Source organism: Lampris incognitus, chromosome 1 (genome assembly GCF_029633865.1).
Source record: "Lampris incognitus isolate fLamInc1 chromosome 1, fLamInc1.hap2, whole genome shotgun sequence".
Lineage (NCBI taxonomy): Eukaryota > Metazoa > Chordata > Actinopteri > Lampriformes > Lampridae > Lampris > Lampris incognitus.
This window is the reverse complement of record NC_079211.1, coordinates 1,913,868-1,931,706: the sequence shown is the minus strand read 5'-3', so window position 1 is coordinate 1,931,706 and position 17,839 is coordinate 1,913,868. Positions and strand designations below refer to the sequence as shown.

Sequence of the window (17,839 nt, the reverse complement as noted above, 5' to 3'; positions counted from 1 at the left end):
AGGAGTGTTCATGTGAGTATACAGGAGTGTGAGTGTGAGTATACAGGATTGTTTCTGAGTATACAGGAGTGTTCATGTGAGTATAGAGGAGTGTTCATGTGAGTATACAGGAGTGTTCATGTGAGTATACAGGAGTGTGAGTGTGAGTATACAGGAGTGTTCATGTGAGTATACAGGAGTGTGAGTGTGAGCATACAGGAGTGTGAGTGTGAGTATACAGGAGTGTGAGTGTGAGTATACAGGATTGTGAGTGTGAACATACAGGATTGTTCATGTGAGTATACAGGAGTGTGAGTGTGAGTATACAGGATTGTGAGTGTGAGTATACAGGAGTGTGAGTATACAGGAGTGTTCATGTGAGTATACAGGAGTGTTCATGTGAGTATACAGGAGTGTGAGTGTGAGTATACAAGAGTGTGAGTGTGAGTATACAGGATTGTTAGTGTGAGTATACAGGAGTGTGAGTGTGAGTATACAGGAGTGTGAGTATACAGGAGTGTGAGTGTGAGTATACAGGATTGTGTCTGAGTATACAGGAGTGTGAGTGTGAGTATACAGGAGTGTGAGTGTGAGTATACAGGAGTGTGAGTGTGAGTATACAGGATTGTGTCTGAATATACAGGAGTGTGAGTGTGAGTATACAGGAGTGTGAGTGTGAGTATACAGGATTGTTTCTGAGTATACAGGAGTGTGAGTGTGAGTATACATGAGTGTGAGTGTGAGTATACAGGAGTGTGAGTGTGAGTATACAGGAGTGTGCCTGAGTATACAGGAGTGTGAGTGTGAGTATACAGGATTGTGTCTGAGTATACAGGAGTATGAGTGTGAGTATACAGGAGTGTGTCTGAGTATACAGGATTGTGAGTGTGAGTATACAGGATTGTGTCTGAGTATACAGGAGTGTGAGTGTGAGTATACAGGAGTGTGAGTATGAGTGTGAGTATACAGGATTGTGTGTCAGTGTGAGTATACAGGAGTGTGAGTGTGAGTATACAGGAGTGTGTCTGAGTATACAGGAGTGTGAGTGTGAGTATACAGGAGTGTGAGTGTGAGTATACAGGATTGTGTCTGAGTATACAGGAGTGTGAGTGTGAGTATACAGGAGTGTGAGTATACAGGATTGTGTCTGAGTATACAGGAGTGTGAGTGTGAGTATACAGGAGTGTGTCTGAGTATACAGGATTGTGAGTGTGAGTATACAGGATTGTGTCTGAGTATACAGGAGTGTGAGTGTGAGTATACAGGAGTGTGAGTATGAGTGTGAGTATACAGGATTGTGTGTCAGTGTGAGTATACAGGAGTGTGAGTGTGAGTATACAGGAGTGTGAGTGTGAGTATACAGGATTGTGTCTGAGTATACAGGAGTGTGAGTGTGAGTATACAGGAGTGTGAGTATACAGGATTGTGTCTGAGTATACAGGAGTGTGAGTGTGAGTATACAGGAGTGTGTCTGAGTATACAGGATTGTGAGTGTGAGTATACAGGATTGTGTCTGAGTATACAGGAGTGTGAGTGTGAGTATACAGGAGTGTGAGTATGAGTGTGAGTATACAGGATTGTGTGTCAGTGTGAGTATACAGGAGTGTGAGTGTGAGTATACAGGAGTGTGTCTGAGTATACAGGAGTGTGAGTGTGAGTATACAGGAGTGTGAGTGTGAGTATACAGGATTGTGTCTGAGTATACAGGAGTGTGAGTGTGAGTATACAGGAGTGTGAGTGTGAGTATACAGGAGTGTGCCTGAGTATACAGGAGTGTGAGTGTGAGTATACAGGAGTGTGAGTGTGAGTATACAGGAGTGTGTCTGAGTATCTGAGTATACAGGAGTGTGCCTGAGTATACAGGAGTGTGAGTGTGAGTATACAGGAGTGTGAGTGTGAGTATACAGGAGTGTGTCTGAGTATACAGGAGTTTGAGTGTGAGTATACAGGAGTGTGAGTGTGAGTGTGAGTATACAGGAGTGTGTCTGAGTATACAGGAGTGTGTCTGAGTATACAGGAGTGTGAGTGTGAGTATACAGGAGTGTGAGTGTGAGTGTGAGTATACAGGATTGTGTCTGAGTATACAGGAGTGTGAGTGTGAGTATACAGGAGTGTGAGTGTGAGTATACAGGAGTGTGAGTGTGAGTATACAGGAGTGTGTCTGAGTATACAGGATTGTGAGTGTGAGTGTGAGTATACAGGATTGTGTCTGAGTATACAGGAGTGTGAGTGTGAGTATACAGGAGTGTGAGTGTGAGTATACAGGATTGTGTCTGAGTATACAGGAGTGTGAGTGTGAGTATACAGGAGTGTGAGTGTGAGTATACAGGATTGTGTCTGAGTATACAGGAGTGTGAGTGTGAGTATACAGGAGTGTGAGTGTATTGTAATAATAATAATAAGAATATCCAGTTCATGTAAACAGACTGCAGACATACAGCATGGACAACAAGCTCAGCACCACTACACCAGGGCTGCTGCTGCTCGTGTTCCTGAGCGACTCCAGTTTCCAGTACTGCTGATGAATTATTGACATGATGTGTTATGATAACTGAAGAAAGATGACATGAGCACAGCATCACAAACACACCACAGAATAAACATGTGTTTGCATAAATTACACAATCCAGTTCATCTTATTTTACTGTTAATTTTAGCCGTGAGCATCCAAAAGGAAATTCCATGCACTACTTCTGAAACCTGATATGTTGGAGTCCACATACACGGTAGATGTAGGCTTCTGTTGGTCTCGCCTATAATCACTTCCATACATCACATGTACGGCTACAGAGTGTCAGTAAGCTGTCAAAATGCCGCGTGCCAACATCGCCCAAAGACAAATTCCAGCAGACTTCTGCACTCGGCAGCTGAAGGGATCCTCGTTGTGCCGGCTTCCCCAGTCCGTCTGGCTGCTGAGCCGTGTGAGGCTGCAGAGATGAAAGGCTTTGGACATGATTAACAAACACAGCAGCAGTGTAAATGTCTGCTGCTGTAGTCGCTGGACAACCGGCGGTAATTGATTACAGCCAGTGTGACGCAACGCAGCACATTACTATGCTAATCCAGCCCGGCCTGCACACTGCAGACTGCAGACTGGAGACTGGAGACTGGAGACTGCAACCTGGAGACTGGAGACTGGAGACTGGAGACTGGAGATGGCAGACGGCAAACTGGAGACTGGAGACTGCAACCTGGAGACTGGAGACTGGAGACTGCAGACTGGAGATGGCAGACGGCAAACTGGAGACTGCAGACTGCAGACTGGAGACTGGAGACTGCAGACTGCAGACTGGAGACTGGAGACTGCAGACTAGAGACGGCAGACTGCAGACTGGAGACGGCAACCTGGAGACTGGAGACTGCAGACTGCAGACTGCAGACTGGAGACTGGAGACTAGAGACTGCAGACTGGAGACTGGAGACTGCAGACTAGAGACGGCAGACTGCAGACTGGAGACGGCAACCTGGAGACTGGAGACTGCAGACTGCAGACTGGAGACGGCAACCTGGAGACTGGAGACTGCAGACTGCAGACTGGAGATGGCAGACGGCAAACTGGAGACTGCAGACTGCAGACTGGAGACTGGAGACCGGAGACTAGAGACTGCAGACTGGAGACTGGAGACTGCAGACTAGAGACGGCAGACTGCAGACTGGAGACGGCAACCTGGAGACTGCAGACTGCAGACTGCAGACTGGAGACGGCAACCTGGAGACTGCAGACTGCAGACTGCAGACTGGAGACGGCAACCTGGAGACTGGAGACTGGAGACTGCAGACTGGAGACGGCAGACTGCAGACTGGAGACTGAAGACTAGAGACTAGAGACTGCAGACTGGAGACGGCAGCGGAGCTGTGGGCCGTGGGCAGGAGGAGACAGAAGACTCAAAGAAGGTGACAGAGAATCACAGGATGACAGAAAGACATAGATACAGGACTAGAGAGAAAGAAACAGACAGAGCGACGAACAGAGAGCGAGCGAGAAGCATAAAGAGAGACAGACAGAGAGAGAGAGAGCAAGAGAGAGAATGGCAGAGAGAGGGTGAGAGAGAAAGACAGACAGAGAGACAGAGAGGGAGCAAGAGAGAAGGTGAGAGACAGGGAGAGGGGGTGGGAGAGACAGACAGACAGACAGACAGACAGACAGACAGACAGATGGGGGGTGAGAGAGAGCGAGAAAGAGAGAGAGAGACAAAGCTGAATGGCTGTGTATCAATGTGTTTTTGGCGTCCATCTGTCCATCCCGTGGAGATGGTAGGAAGACAAAGGCAGCAGCCAGGCGGCTCTCCTGTGCTCTCTCAACATGGCTTGTCATCTAGATGACATTTGAAAACATCCTCACAGAGGACAAAAGACCAAATGAAAGAGTGGGTGGATTTGTCTGCGGCTTAAGCTCCAACCAGTGGGGCGAGGGAGCACACTAGAAACAACTGGACTCTGCGCCCTCCGAATATGCAATCTGCCTATTAGCCGCCCTATTGTGTTAGCATTAGCATTTCAAGGTGAACGCCGGAATAATAAACTGGCTCAACACTGCAGGCCGAGTGAGACTACAGACGTAGAGGGTCTCAATGGCCCTCCCACGCCAGCCTCTCTCTCTGTTTGCCACCTGTCCTCTTGATGGTGAGCCCGCTAACAGGTGCTGGTGTGCACCAGCAGAGCCTCGCTGGTGTGATGGCATTTCCCGCTGGCAGTCACCTTCCCGAGGCAGTTCTCGCTTGGCAGGGCTTATGTCGTCACGCTCCCCGGTGAGCTCGGCTTGTCTGCACACAGATCCAGTCCAGTAACGATGGCTTGATCCAGCCAAGGATATGAAGTGCTGGGCTTCTGTGCATATAGACTGAAGATGGACTTTGCCGTCCACTTCAGAAGGTAGAATTCATTCATGAAACACAGAAGCAGGGAAGTGGATGGATGCCATCAGCTGAACGGTGATCGATATTGGTCTCTCTAGTTGGTTCTGTTGAGTTCTACTGGCTAAACCAGCAGTGAATAAGGAACACTTTATTTGTCATTTCATTTCAAATAGTCTCCCCTGCCCACAGCAGTGCAACACAAAGACAAAAACACACATATCCAAAAACCACAAGAACTACAAGAACACACACGCTAACTGACACATAGGATATCTAAACTAACACACTTATCCAAAACAATAAAATAAAATAAAATCCCTGCCCAGAAGAAGGAACGCCAGCAGTCAGGATGACTGTCAGAACCGCCGGTCTGCGTGGGCTAGCAGTTAGCTTAGCCCGTCCCGTGTCCTGTCAGACCGCCCTCGGTGTTTCCTCCCTGGGTGCAGCTCCAGGCAGGGCCGTGGGCCCTGGGCCCACCGGACACAGCAGACCAGGCTCTCCCAGCTGATCCAGTGCCAGCTCTCCCAGCCAGACACCCCCCCCCCGTACTCCACACGACCACACCAAAACCACCACAGTCAACGGCAGGTGAGGAACCAGCCATCATTTCAAAATACACCCTTACTCTACCAGTTCGGAGGCCGTTTTCATGATTATTATTATGATTATTATTATTATTATGACTATTGCTATGAGGTGAAGAGAAATGTCTGGGTAGTATTAGGATGATTCAGACTATTGTATTGTAAAATGTTCGTTTCCCTGAACCGATGTACTGTGAACAAAGACTTACAGGTTACACACACACACACACACACACACACACACACACACACACACACACACACACACACACACACACACACACACACACACACACACACACCTGGAGAGGTAAACACCATGTGCTCCTGGGATGACGTTGCTCTTCTATTTTTCCATCAAGGGGAACAATTCTAACACAGTTGCTGTCAGGGGAATGTTCCGTCAGTGGTACTCTGTGGCGTACAAGGACTTTGGAGCTGGGGACATAATTATATTTCACCAAAATGAGCCTCTTGACGAATGGATCCGCTGAAGATTTGCAGTACATTTAAAACTGCTCTGTGTGGCTGGTCAGCCTTTCCAAAAGCCTCACTTTTAAAATGTCGTAATGACTTTTGCGGCTGAATGTCATTGAATTGAGGTGGAATGTGCAGGACGTACATACGTAAGAGCAGACCCTTACCTGTGTCTTCCACACCACATAGCCAGTGCTATAGCACATTCACTAATCAATTTCACACATACACTACACTTTAAATAAAGAGTCAAATAGTACTCAAGAATAATAACCACGGCTGTGCATAGGGGGATTTTACTCTCAAAAGGCATGGGGATTCAGGTAATAATGGAATTCAATGGCACATTTACAGTAGGCTAATTGAAAATATCCCTTATTTCTATGGAGCCAAGCGGTAAAGATGGGAAGCTAAGGGGTTTATCAAAAACATGCCATGCACTTTTCCACCAGCAAACTGCTGCCAGTGCCATGACTCTACTACTACTACTATCCCTACTACTACTACTACTACTACTACTACCACTACTACTATCCCTACTACTACTACTACTACTACTACCACTACTACTACTACTATCCCTACTATCCCTACTACTACTACTACTACTACTACCACTACTACTATCCCTACTATCTCTACTACTACTACTACTACTACTACTACTACTATCCCTACTATCCCTACTACTACTACTACTACTATCCCTACTATCCCTACTACTACTACTACTACTACTACTAACCCTACTATCCCTACTACTACTACTACTACTACTACTATCCCTACTATCCCTACTACTACTACTACTACTACCACTACTACTACTAATACTACCACTACTACTACCACTACTACTATCCCCACTACTACTACTACTACTACCACTACTACTACTACTACTACTTTCAGCTGCTCCCGTTAGGGGGCGCCACAGAGGATCATCCGTTTCCATCTCTTCCTGTCCTCTGCATCTTCTTCTGTCACACCAGCCACCTGCATGTCCTCCCTCACCACATCCATAAACCTCCTCTTTGGCCTTCCTCTTCTCCTCTTCCCTGGCAGCTCCATATTCAGCATCCTTCTCCCAATATACCCAGCATCTCTCCTCCACACATGTCCAAACCATCTCAATCTTGTCTCTCTTGCTTTGTCTCCTAACCGTCCAACCTGAGCTGTCCCTCTAATATACTCCTTCCTAATCCTGTCCTTCTTCATCACTCCCAGTGAAAATCTTATCATCTTCACCTCTGCCACCTCCAGTCTTTTCATCAGTGCCACTGTCTCCAAACCATACAACATAGCTGGTCTCACTACCATCTTGTAAACCTTCCCTTTAACTCTTGCTGGTACCCTTCTGTCACACATCACTCCAGACACTCTTCTCCACCCACTCCACCCTGCCTGCACTCTCTTCTTCACCTCTCTCCTGCACTCCCCGTTACTTTGGACAGTTGACCCCAAGTATTTAAACTCATATTCCTTCGCCACCTCTACTCCTTGTATCCTCACCATTCCACTGTCCTCCCTCTCATTCACACATAGGTATTCCATCTTGCTCCTACTGACTTTCATTCCTCTTCTCTCCAGTGCATACCTCCACCTCTCCAGGCTCTCCTCCACCTGCACCCTACTCTCACTACAGATCACGATGTCATCTACAAACATCATCGTCCATGGAGACTCCTGCCTGATCTCGTCCGTCAACCTGTCCATCACCATTGCAAACAAGAAAGGGCTCAGAGCCGATCCTTGATGTAATCCCACCTCCACCTTGAACCCATCTGTCATTCCAACCACACACCTCACCACTGTTACACCTCCCTCATACGTATCCTGCACCACTCCTACATACTTCTCTGCAACTCCTGACTTCCTCATACAATACCACACCTCCTCTCTCGGCACTCTGTCGTATGTTTTCTCTAAATCTACAAAGACACAATGTACCTCCTTCTGGCCTTCTCTATACTTCTCCATCAACACTCTCAAAGCAAACATCACATCTGTGGTGCTCTTTCCTGGCATGAAACCATACTGCTGCTGCTGATCATCACCTCTCCTCCTCTTAACCTAGCTTCTATTACTCTTTCATCACCTCCTCTCCTCTTAACCTAGCTTCTATTACTCTTTCCCATATCTTCATGCTGCTGCTGATCACCACCTCTCCTCCTCTTAACCTAGCTTCTATTACTCTTTCCCAAATCTTCATGCTGTGGCTGATCACCACCTCTCCTCCTCTTAACCTAGCTTCTATTACTCTTTCCCATATCTTCATGCTGTGGCTGATCAACTTTATACCTCTGTAGTTGCTACAGTTCTGTACATCACCCTTGTTCTTGAACATCGGTACCAGTATGCTTCTTCTCCACTCCTCAGGCATCCCCTGACTTTCCAAGATTGTGTTAAACAATCTAGTTAAAAAGTCCACTGCCATCTCTCCTAAACACCTCCATGCCTCCACAGGTAAGTCAGTGTCATGGCTCTGATGGGAACTAAATGAATCCTTCAAACTGAAGATCTGGGGTGTATTGGTGAAAATCGGGAGAAAAGCTGAAAGGGAATAATTTCATAGACCAGGTCTTCGTCAAAGCCTCATGTTCCTTTTTTTTAATTATGAAAAAACATACATAAGACACATCTTTCTTTTCTTTTCTATTTTTTACATGATTACACAGATATATGCTTAATCATTAGGACAAGAAGAAAACGCAAGATACGAGACATTCAACTAAAGTTTAAACCACAGATCAACAAGACAGCACTACAGTGCAGTAACCTGCAGGCTTCTGCATGGCTTCTAGCCTACAGACCCCACACCAAATCAAGGAAATCAAATATTAAAAATATACATATAGCATCCCCAATACATCTTACCCTACACACTACACCATTTAACCAAAATCCAACATCACCCTCCCTTCTTCCCCAATCACAATAAAAGTGCTCCCCTCCACAAACCCCAAATAAACTCTTCTTCCTGACACAACATGCTGACATCTCTTTCCATTATACCCTTCAAAACTTTCCACACCTCAACTCTCCTCTTTTTATAATGGACTATATTCCTCCTTAACCTGACAGCAAACCTTGCATGGCTTAAAACATCCATCCATCCATTATCTGAACCACGTATCCTGCTCTCGGGGTCACGGGGGTGCTGGAGCCTATCCCAGCAGTCATTGGGCGGCAGGCCTAACCCTAACCCCCCCCCCCCCACCACACACACACACACACACACACACATATACCTAGGGACAATTTAGTACGGCCGAGTCACCTGACCTACATGTCTTTGGACTGTGGGAGGAAACCGGAGCCCCCGGAGGAAACCCACACAGATACGGTGAGAACATGACCCCGGGGCTCGAACCCAGGACCTTCTTGCTGTGAGGCGACCGCGCTAACCTCTGCACCACCGTGCCGCCAGCTTAAAACATAATTTAATAAATTCACATTACACCCTGTCACCTTACCAGCCACCCCAAACAACCACAATTCTCTCCATTCCATCCTGTCAACAAACCACCTCTCCAACATCTACTTATTAATTCCTTCACTTTCAGCATGTATCCCCCAGCTCACATGCATACATGTTTCCACTCCCACACCACACTCATCACATCCTTTCTTCACATCCACACCAAACTTACTAATTACTACATTACTGAACACCCTGTTGTGTCTTAATAAGAAGTCAAAGTTCTCACATTCAACACTGCTCCGCTTCACTCTCAGATTCCTCCATATCCTCCCTACATCACCTCCTTCACAACCCTCTCCCACACTTTCTCCACAGCCGCTCTTCTCACTTCTCCCCTCTTAAACATCTATACGTCACTCTCGTTTTCACACTCATCCCTCACTCTCTCTCCTTCTCCCACATACAGTTCCATGCCTCATGTTCCTCACTGGGCTCCTTGATTCATGACACACAGCAAGTTCAAATGTCTCCTTTGACTCTCCTGAGTATTAGTAAAATAACTGTCTTAAGAAACTTTGGGGTTCATTCTCAGCACGTTCTTGTTTAAAGATCTTTTGGTGTGTCGTTTTCATGGAGGTGGATTGATATACAGGTGAACTACAACTGGGCCAAATCCACCCCAGAAATCACCAAAACCATCATCACGTTCGCCTCTCTATGTAAAAGTCAAGAAGAGTGCAACAGCAGCAAACACTTACAGAACTGTTCCACGGTATTCTTTACATCTCTAGTTGTTAACGAGTCTCAGTCAAACCTCGTGTCTTTTCTTCGCTTTCAGAGACAAGTGACTTCATCCTTCATCCAGACTACTGAACACAGTCTCTGCTCGAGTGCAGAGCAGCTGGAAGAAGCTGGACGGACAGCTGTTCACTTGGAAAGCTACTGAGTCCAGCTAGCATCCTCCAGCTTTGAGGATCAACATCTTTATGGGGTCTTTAAACACACCTCACTCGTTACTGCTAATTCGCTTGTAAAATTATAATGCTCACAATTGAGTTTTATATCTTCTAGGTGCCAACGGCAAACACACCAAGGTTACAAATACTGCAGTAAAAACGGAGTTTAGAGATATCAAAGTGCCACTGCCATCCAGAGAGCTCGTGTGATGTAGAATGAGATGACAGTCACTGATCGCCAACAATCCGTGCTGGGGATTTAACACTAGGACGACCAAGGCCGTCATGTTGACAGTTTTGGATTTTCAAAGTTTAATAACTTTGTGGGGGGGAAAAGATACAGACCTGCCACTCCCTCATTGCTCCTAAAATTGCATATATTTGCATTAAAACGAGTTTTGGATCAATTGCAAAAAAACAACGAAGTTACGATAAGATCTACCTAAAACGACCATGAGCAGCCAACATGACCGCCTCGTAATTTAAGCATCATGTCAGTATTTATGACGTGTGTTGTCACGTCATTTCCTTCGTGAAGTTTGTTACTGTGTCCTAGAAACACACTAGCATCCTCCAGTGCAGCGAAATAGTCTGAGCTTGATGTGTGATGATGTCCAACATGTCTGGTTACAGACGCCGCTACAGACGCACCATGACTACCACCGAGGCCTTGCAGTATTTACAGGAGCTGGACAGTGGCCATTTTAATTGTTTAAAAATAGTATCAATGTTGTTAAAATGTTAATTTTGGTATCAGTTAGTTTCATAACAGACACACTAACACATGTAGTGCATTAATATCTCAATTGGGTTTTTATCTTGACACAATATAGAGTTTAAAAACGGGCCGTCAATTTGACCGCCCACAGTTGTTTTAGGTAGGAGTGAAATCCTGGTCATTCTAAAGTTAATGAGATCAGGTGGAAGAGAATAAAGACACCCAACACAAAGAAGTGGAGTTAACATGTGCAATACAGAAAAAAGCAAAGAAGAAATAATCACCATATATCGAGTGAGTTTTGAACAGCTCAGATAAACACAGTAAACACATCTTATGTACCATCTCTGGAGTCACTGACCCAACAACGAACGTCCTTCTCCTGTGTCCTTCCTCCCTCTCCGTCTACACGAATTAAAGAATACTATGGCAGATGGACTGTGCACTCTTTAATCAAATCAAATCAAATCAAATAATCACAGCTCCATGGCACAGTTGGACTTTGTCGGGCTGTGAAGACAGACTGGTATAAAAGCTGCTGTGTGTCAGAATCCTCCTGCAGGTTGTCTAAGAGAAGCTTTCAGAGGCCTCTGCTGACATTTCTCAACCCGTTAGTTTACTTGGCATTTGTAGTTACAGTGCATCCGGAAAGTATCCACACCCCTTCACTTTCCCCACATGTTGTTATGTTACAGCCTTATTCCAAAATGGATTAAATTCATTTTTTTCTCTCATCAATCCACACACAATACCCCATAATGACAAAGTGAAAAAGGTTTTGTAGAAATTTTTGCAAATTTATTAAAAATAAAAAACTGAAATATTGCATGTACATAAGTATTCACACCCTTTGCTATGACACTCAAAATTGAGTTCAGGTTCATCCTGTTTCCACTGATCATCCTTGAGATGTTTCTACATCTTGATTGGAGTCCACCTGTAGTAAATTCAATGGATTGGACATGATTTGGAAAGGCACACACCTGTCTATACAAGGTCCAACTGCTGACAGTGCATGTCAGAGCAGAAACCAAGCCATGAAGTCAAAGGAATTGTCTGTGGACCTCCGAGACAGGATTGTATCGAGGCACAGATCTGGGGAAGGGTACAAAAAATGTTCTACAGCTTTGAAGGTCCCGAAGAGCACAGTGGTCTCCATCATTCGTAAATGGAAGAAGTTTGGATCCACCAGGACTCGTCCTAGAGCTGGCCGCCCAGCCAAACTGAGCAATCGGGGGAGAAGGGCCTTGGTCAGGGAGGTGACCAAGAACCCGATGGTCACTCTGACAGAGCTCCAGCGTTCCTCTGTGGAGATGGGAGAACCTTCCAGAAGGACAACCATCTCTGCAGCACGCCACCAATCAGGCCTTTATGGTAGAGTGGCCAGACGGAAGCCTCTGCTCGGTAAAAGGCACATGACAGCCCGCTTGGAGTTTGCCAGAAAGCACCTAAAGGACTCTCAGACCAGCAGAAACAAGATTCTCTGGTCTGATGAAACCAAGATTGAACTATTTGGCCTGAATGCCAAACGTCACGTCTGGAGGAAACCAGGCACCTCTCATCACCTTGCTAATACCATCCCTACAGTGAAGCATGGTGGTGGCAGCATCATGCTGTGGGGATGTTTTTCAGCGGCAGGAACTGGGAGACTAGCCAGGATCGAGGGAAAGATGAATGGAGCAAAGTACAGAGAGATACTTGATGAAAACCTGCTCCAGAGCGCTCAGGACCTCAGACTGGGGCGAAGGTTTACCTTTCAACACGATAACGACCCTAAGCACACAGCCAAGACAACGAAGGAGTGGCTTCAGGACAAGTCTGTGAATGTCCTTGAGTGGTCCAGCCAGAGCCCAGACTTGAACCCCATTGAACATCTCTGGAAAGACCTGAAAATAGCTGTGCAGCGATGCTCCCCATCTAACCTTACAGAGCTGGAGAGGATCTGCAGAGAAGGATGGGAGAAATACCCCAAATATAGGTGTGCCAAGCTTGTAGCTTCATACCCAAGAAGACTTGAGGCTGTAATCACTGCCAAGGGTGCCTCAACCAAGTACTGAGTAAAGGGTGTGAATACTTATGTACATGCAATATTTCAGTTTTTTATTTTTAATAAATTTGCAAAAATTTCTACAAAACCTTTTTCGGTTTGTCAGTATGGGGTATTGTGTGAAGATTGATGAGAAAAAAAAGGAATTTAATCCATTTTGGAATAAGGCCGTAACATAACAAAATGTGGGGAAAGTGAAGGGCTGTGAATACTTTCCGGATGCACTGTATGTGGTGAACCGGTGTTTTCCCTTTGGCCTCAGCTGGTAAACGACCCCCACCCTCATCTCGCCGCTCTGCCTCCCACATGACAAGCTCTTTATTGAGAGGCCAGTGTGCAGATAGTGATTTATGCCTCGGCTGATGATAGGGGTGCACATATTGTTTTGTCGATACAGCTAAGACGGCTCGAGGTCACCATGCGGTAAGCATTCAATCACCGCATCCTGGCCAGGACGGGAAACAGTTGCTGTACAGCCCGACTGATTCGGTCAGATCATAAGAGGCTGTTTCTTCTTCCTGCCACGGACAAAACTCAAAACCCACATTCACTGGAAACTTGTGTAGGGCGTCCCGTGCCAGAGAACTATCAAACCCAATGTAATCATCTACTTCAGGCCGTGTCCGAGTCTGAATGTAGCACACTTCATTAGTCTGGCATATAGAGAAGCCGCTGATGAAGAGCGATGGAAGTGATGTTTCAGGGGCAGTGCTTGGCTCGGGCTCTTATGACAAAGTAGAGCGCCGAACAGCAAATCTTGATATAAAACATAATCCACTTTACAAATTCCTCCAGAAGTTATGGCCTTCTTGATCCGCACTGGCAACTGTCGGATTCTCTCACCATTAAATCTGAAATACAAATTCTTCCCTATACACACTGCTTCAGCGTATTTATTAAACTAGATTATTTTATTAGCCACATCACCAAGGCCGCTGGAATGTTTTTATAGCACATACAGTATATACAGTATATAGTAATCTACTATATACTATATATACTGTATGTGCTACTATATATTTATAGCACATACAGTATATATAGTATATAGTATAATCTACACCGCTGATTCGTTAGTGATTATTAACAGATTAAATTGAAGAGCTTAATTTCCAGGTCATTGTGACATGTAGATATTCTTATAAAATAATTTAATTTGTGTTAATAAAAGTTCATCTGAAAACAAAGTAGCTTTCATTTTCATTTCAGAACAAAACAAACTCCAAGGGCATGTATGAGGTTAATTAGAATGGCTTCAAATGTTAGAATCCAACATCTGTCCGCTGAACCATACTCCACGTTTTACTTTTTTCTGTAGGAACTTCCCTAATCTGAATGGAAGGTGTAAGAATAGAAGCTGTCTTTACTGTGGTTTACTGTCTCTTCCTGTTTACACCAAGTCCAGTTGCACTTGATTCAATTCCTTTGGACTTCCTGTTTCTCACTGTTTGAATGCAAAAGCCCTCTGTAGGTTTGGAGAGCTCCAGCATGGACTCGGGCTCCAGTCCACATTGTGAAGGACTCGGACTCGTCTCATAATATATCGGATATGACTTGGTCTCTGACTGTGGGCTCGTGATAATTTTTCAATACAAGTCGAAGACAATAATCAAATTTACTTTTCTCTTTTTTTGGGGGGGGGGGGGGCATTAATATCATCTTGCCTGGGTGAGATCAGGAAAGTGCATTATGAGCTAATTTTTGTATTATCATTCATCTGTGATTAATAATCTGTTCATCTGTAATCTGAAACATTCCTCATTCCAAGGAAGTTTAAAGAAATAATGTAGTGAAATTGTGACTAGACTACTACAGTTACCCTAATGCTGCTTAACTGGACTTGTACTGTTCTGGTGTCAGTCTTTACACAAGTTCTGGTCCTGTTGGTCTTGAGTTCAAAACATTAAAGACTTGGTGGGGACTTGGGTGGTGTTGACTGCAAAGATAGCCCTCTGAGACTGGACTGGATTTATATTCAGAACCTGTGAATGTGCCCCAAGGCATTCTGGGTGCTCACCTGCTCTCCAGGGCCACATTGCTGCCTAGGACCCAGCTGTCCTGCAGCTGGACGCATTCCGCCGTGCTCTGCAACTCGGCCGCCAGGCCGGCGGTGGGCAGCGGACTGGGGCTTCTCTGATTGGCCAGTGAGCTGCGGGTCAAGGACGTGATGGATGGGTGCTGCCTGTGTGGGGGCGGAGCCGGAGGAAGAGGGGGTGGGCCTTTCTGGCTGGACAGGCGGTCCCCTGGAATGAGAGAATAGAGCAAAACGTCAGATCTGAAGCCTTTACAGAGAGAAACCAAAGCCTAACTTCTTGATTTGATGGTTTCGAATGAAGCACTTGGTAAAACCACCTGTCGAGGCGCGGGGTTGGTTACAGAATGGTAGATGGAGTGTTAGCACCTGCCGTGTGAGCAAGAAACAACCCCCCCCCCCCAAATAGACCCAGGCAAGAAACACAACAGAGAGCCAGACATCAAATGCAACCACTGCAAAAACAGTAGGGAAATAAGGCCGTCTTTGATGGAGACGCATGTAATAATTGTCGCCAAACGCCACACAGCTGACAGTTGGGTTCTCTTAAACAGAAGGTCACTTAGAGAGGCAGCTGTTCCTTTACGGGTGTTTAACGCCATGTTTCACATTTGATTACAGCCAGAAAAGACTCTCGAATAACTAATGACCAGAACATCCATTAGGGCTCTTGGAGAACAGATTTTCCAATTTCCCACAATGCTGTGTGTAATTGGCCACCGGAATGGCATGTGGTGATTATCTATCCATCTTCCCTGTTTAAAAGGTAAGACCCATGCTGCTGAAAATTCTGATCTGCTCCAGCGAGCCCCAAATGGGCAGCGTTTTTTTTTTTTTGGGGGGGGGGGTTGCCTTCCAGGGCCTGGGAGCAGACAGAAGGGAGTTTTGTCTTTTAAGAGCTGTTTTAATTTTTGCTTTGACAGCGTGAATTTTCATAAGACCTAAAGGAGTTAAAATGTTGATGGTATGAAGAGGGCGGGGGAAGTGTGTGGTGTGACGACTTAAACTGATCAACCCTCAAGCAAGAGAAAGGGGGGTCTGGGCAAGGAAGGGTCTGTCATGTGAACAGCACAACACCTTTCACTTAAATGACACCAGGCAATGTTTTCTATACTTTCCAAACAAAGTTTTAAGAGCTATGCAAATGTTGTCCTTGTGGAAGTGCTTTTGCTGTGCCCTCCTGCAGAAGAAGAGCCTCTCAGAGCAATCAGATGAGCGCCATATCAGTTTGCCAAGCACGAGGAAGATGCATGTTTGCCATTCAAAGTTAAAGAATACAGATTCGATTCTTCAAGACAGAATCCTTCAGGGCAGCATACTGACACTAGCCCGGCTCACATCTGAGTCACATCTGAGTCACATCTCCCACGAACACAGCCAAGAAACCAAATAATGGGAAACACAAAGCCGCCTACAATCAATGGGCTAAAGAAGCTAGCTGATAGCAACAATGGGCTAAAGAAGCTAGCTGACAGCAACAATGGGTTAAAGAAGCTAGCTGATAGCAACAATGGGCTAAAGAAGCTAGCTGACAGCAACAATGAGCTAAAGAAGCTAGCTGATAGCAACAATGGGCTAAAGAAGCTAGCTGACAGCAACAATGGGCTAAAGAAGCTAGCTGACAGCAACAATGGGCTAAAGAAGCTAGCTGATAGCAACAATGGGCTAAAGAGGCTAGCCGATAGCAGCATTCTTATCAAGCGGCAAGTGATGGGTCAGTGGATCAAGGACAGCTAGTTCATATTCTGAGGGCCATACTTTACCATTCTTTTGTGTTTTTCTTTGATTTGCCAAACAGAACAGCCAGTCTCTCAGACAAATGTGACACAGGATATCCAAAAGGCAGCCTACCACAAGAGGAGCAAAACACCAACTTAGATGAAATAAACTAAGGTAGGTAACTGTGTCCTGTCTGTCCGTCTCTCCGTCTGTCTGGTTTACTATACTGATCCCCCGGTTGGTGGGCTTGAGGATGTGTAGAAAGGAAAGGATTTCTTCATGGTTTGGACCAGCATCGATGCAGAAGGCCAGCTGAGGACACTATTGAATTAGTAATTAATAATTAATTATTCAGTACAATTAAACACCCACGTGTGTTTGTGACCTCACTGAGTAAAGTCATCACCAGTAAAGATCCGTCTCTCTCTCTCTCCTGCCAATAGAAGTTGATGAAATGTATTCAAACATGATCCCCCTCCACATCGCAGTAAAGGTCAATTCCAGCTCCTCACAAATGAGTCCCCTGGATTGACTTAAATATTATTGGCACCTGGAAACTTGGAAAAGACAAGATGGACCAAACGCCTCCTGGGCAAGGTAGCGGGTCCTGTTAGAAAAAAGCAGTAAACAAACTAAGAGAGGATTATCCTCAACCCTGGCTGGTTTTACGTCATCTCCAGCTGTTTATTCCCATGCGAAACTGTATCTGGCCCACAGCCTTGCAGAAGTCCTCTGCCACTTCTCCATCACAAGCATGTCGATGCTATCACGCACACCTGCAGGCACCCCACCCCACTGTGTCTATTGTCAATGAGCGGAGACAAGAAATGAGGCGGAGAGGACTGCAAGATGGAGGAACAACACATTAATGCACACAACTACAACACTGACGATGCTTTAACAAAGGGATGCAAGACAGACAGACAGACAGACAGACAGACAGATAGATAGACAGATAGACAGATAGAACTCCAGGAAAGGTTGTTCCGCATATTGAGTAGAGGTGTGCATCCTCGTGTGTGCTAGGTGTTTTAGTGAACATGTCAG

At 45.6% G+C, this 17,839-nt stretch overlaps 1 protein-coding gene across 7 annotated transcripts in view; it reads right to left on the bottom strand.

Annotated features, from left to right (window-relative positions):
• si:dkey-237h12.3 (teneurin-3) overlaps positions 1–17,839 on the bottom strand; it is a 322,689-nt gene that overhangs the window by 205,869 nt on the left and 98,981 nt on the right. For 4 of the 7 annotated variants that reach the window (XM_056290070.1, XM_056290079.1, XM_056290062.1 and 1 more), the window contains one exon: positions 15,059–15,268. In XM_056290070.1, the coding sequence (XP_056146045.1) occupies positions 15,059–15,268 (210 nt within the window). Of the gene's footprint in view, positions 1–15,058; positions 15,285–17,839 lie in introns of all 7 variants that reach the window. The other 3 variants (XM_056290030.1, XM_056290038.1, XM_056290054.1) reach the window with 1 other exon arrangement.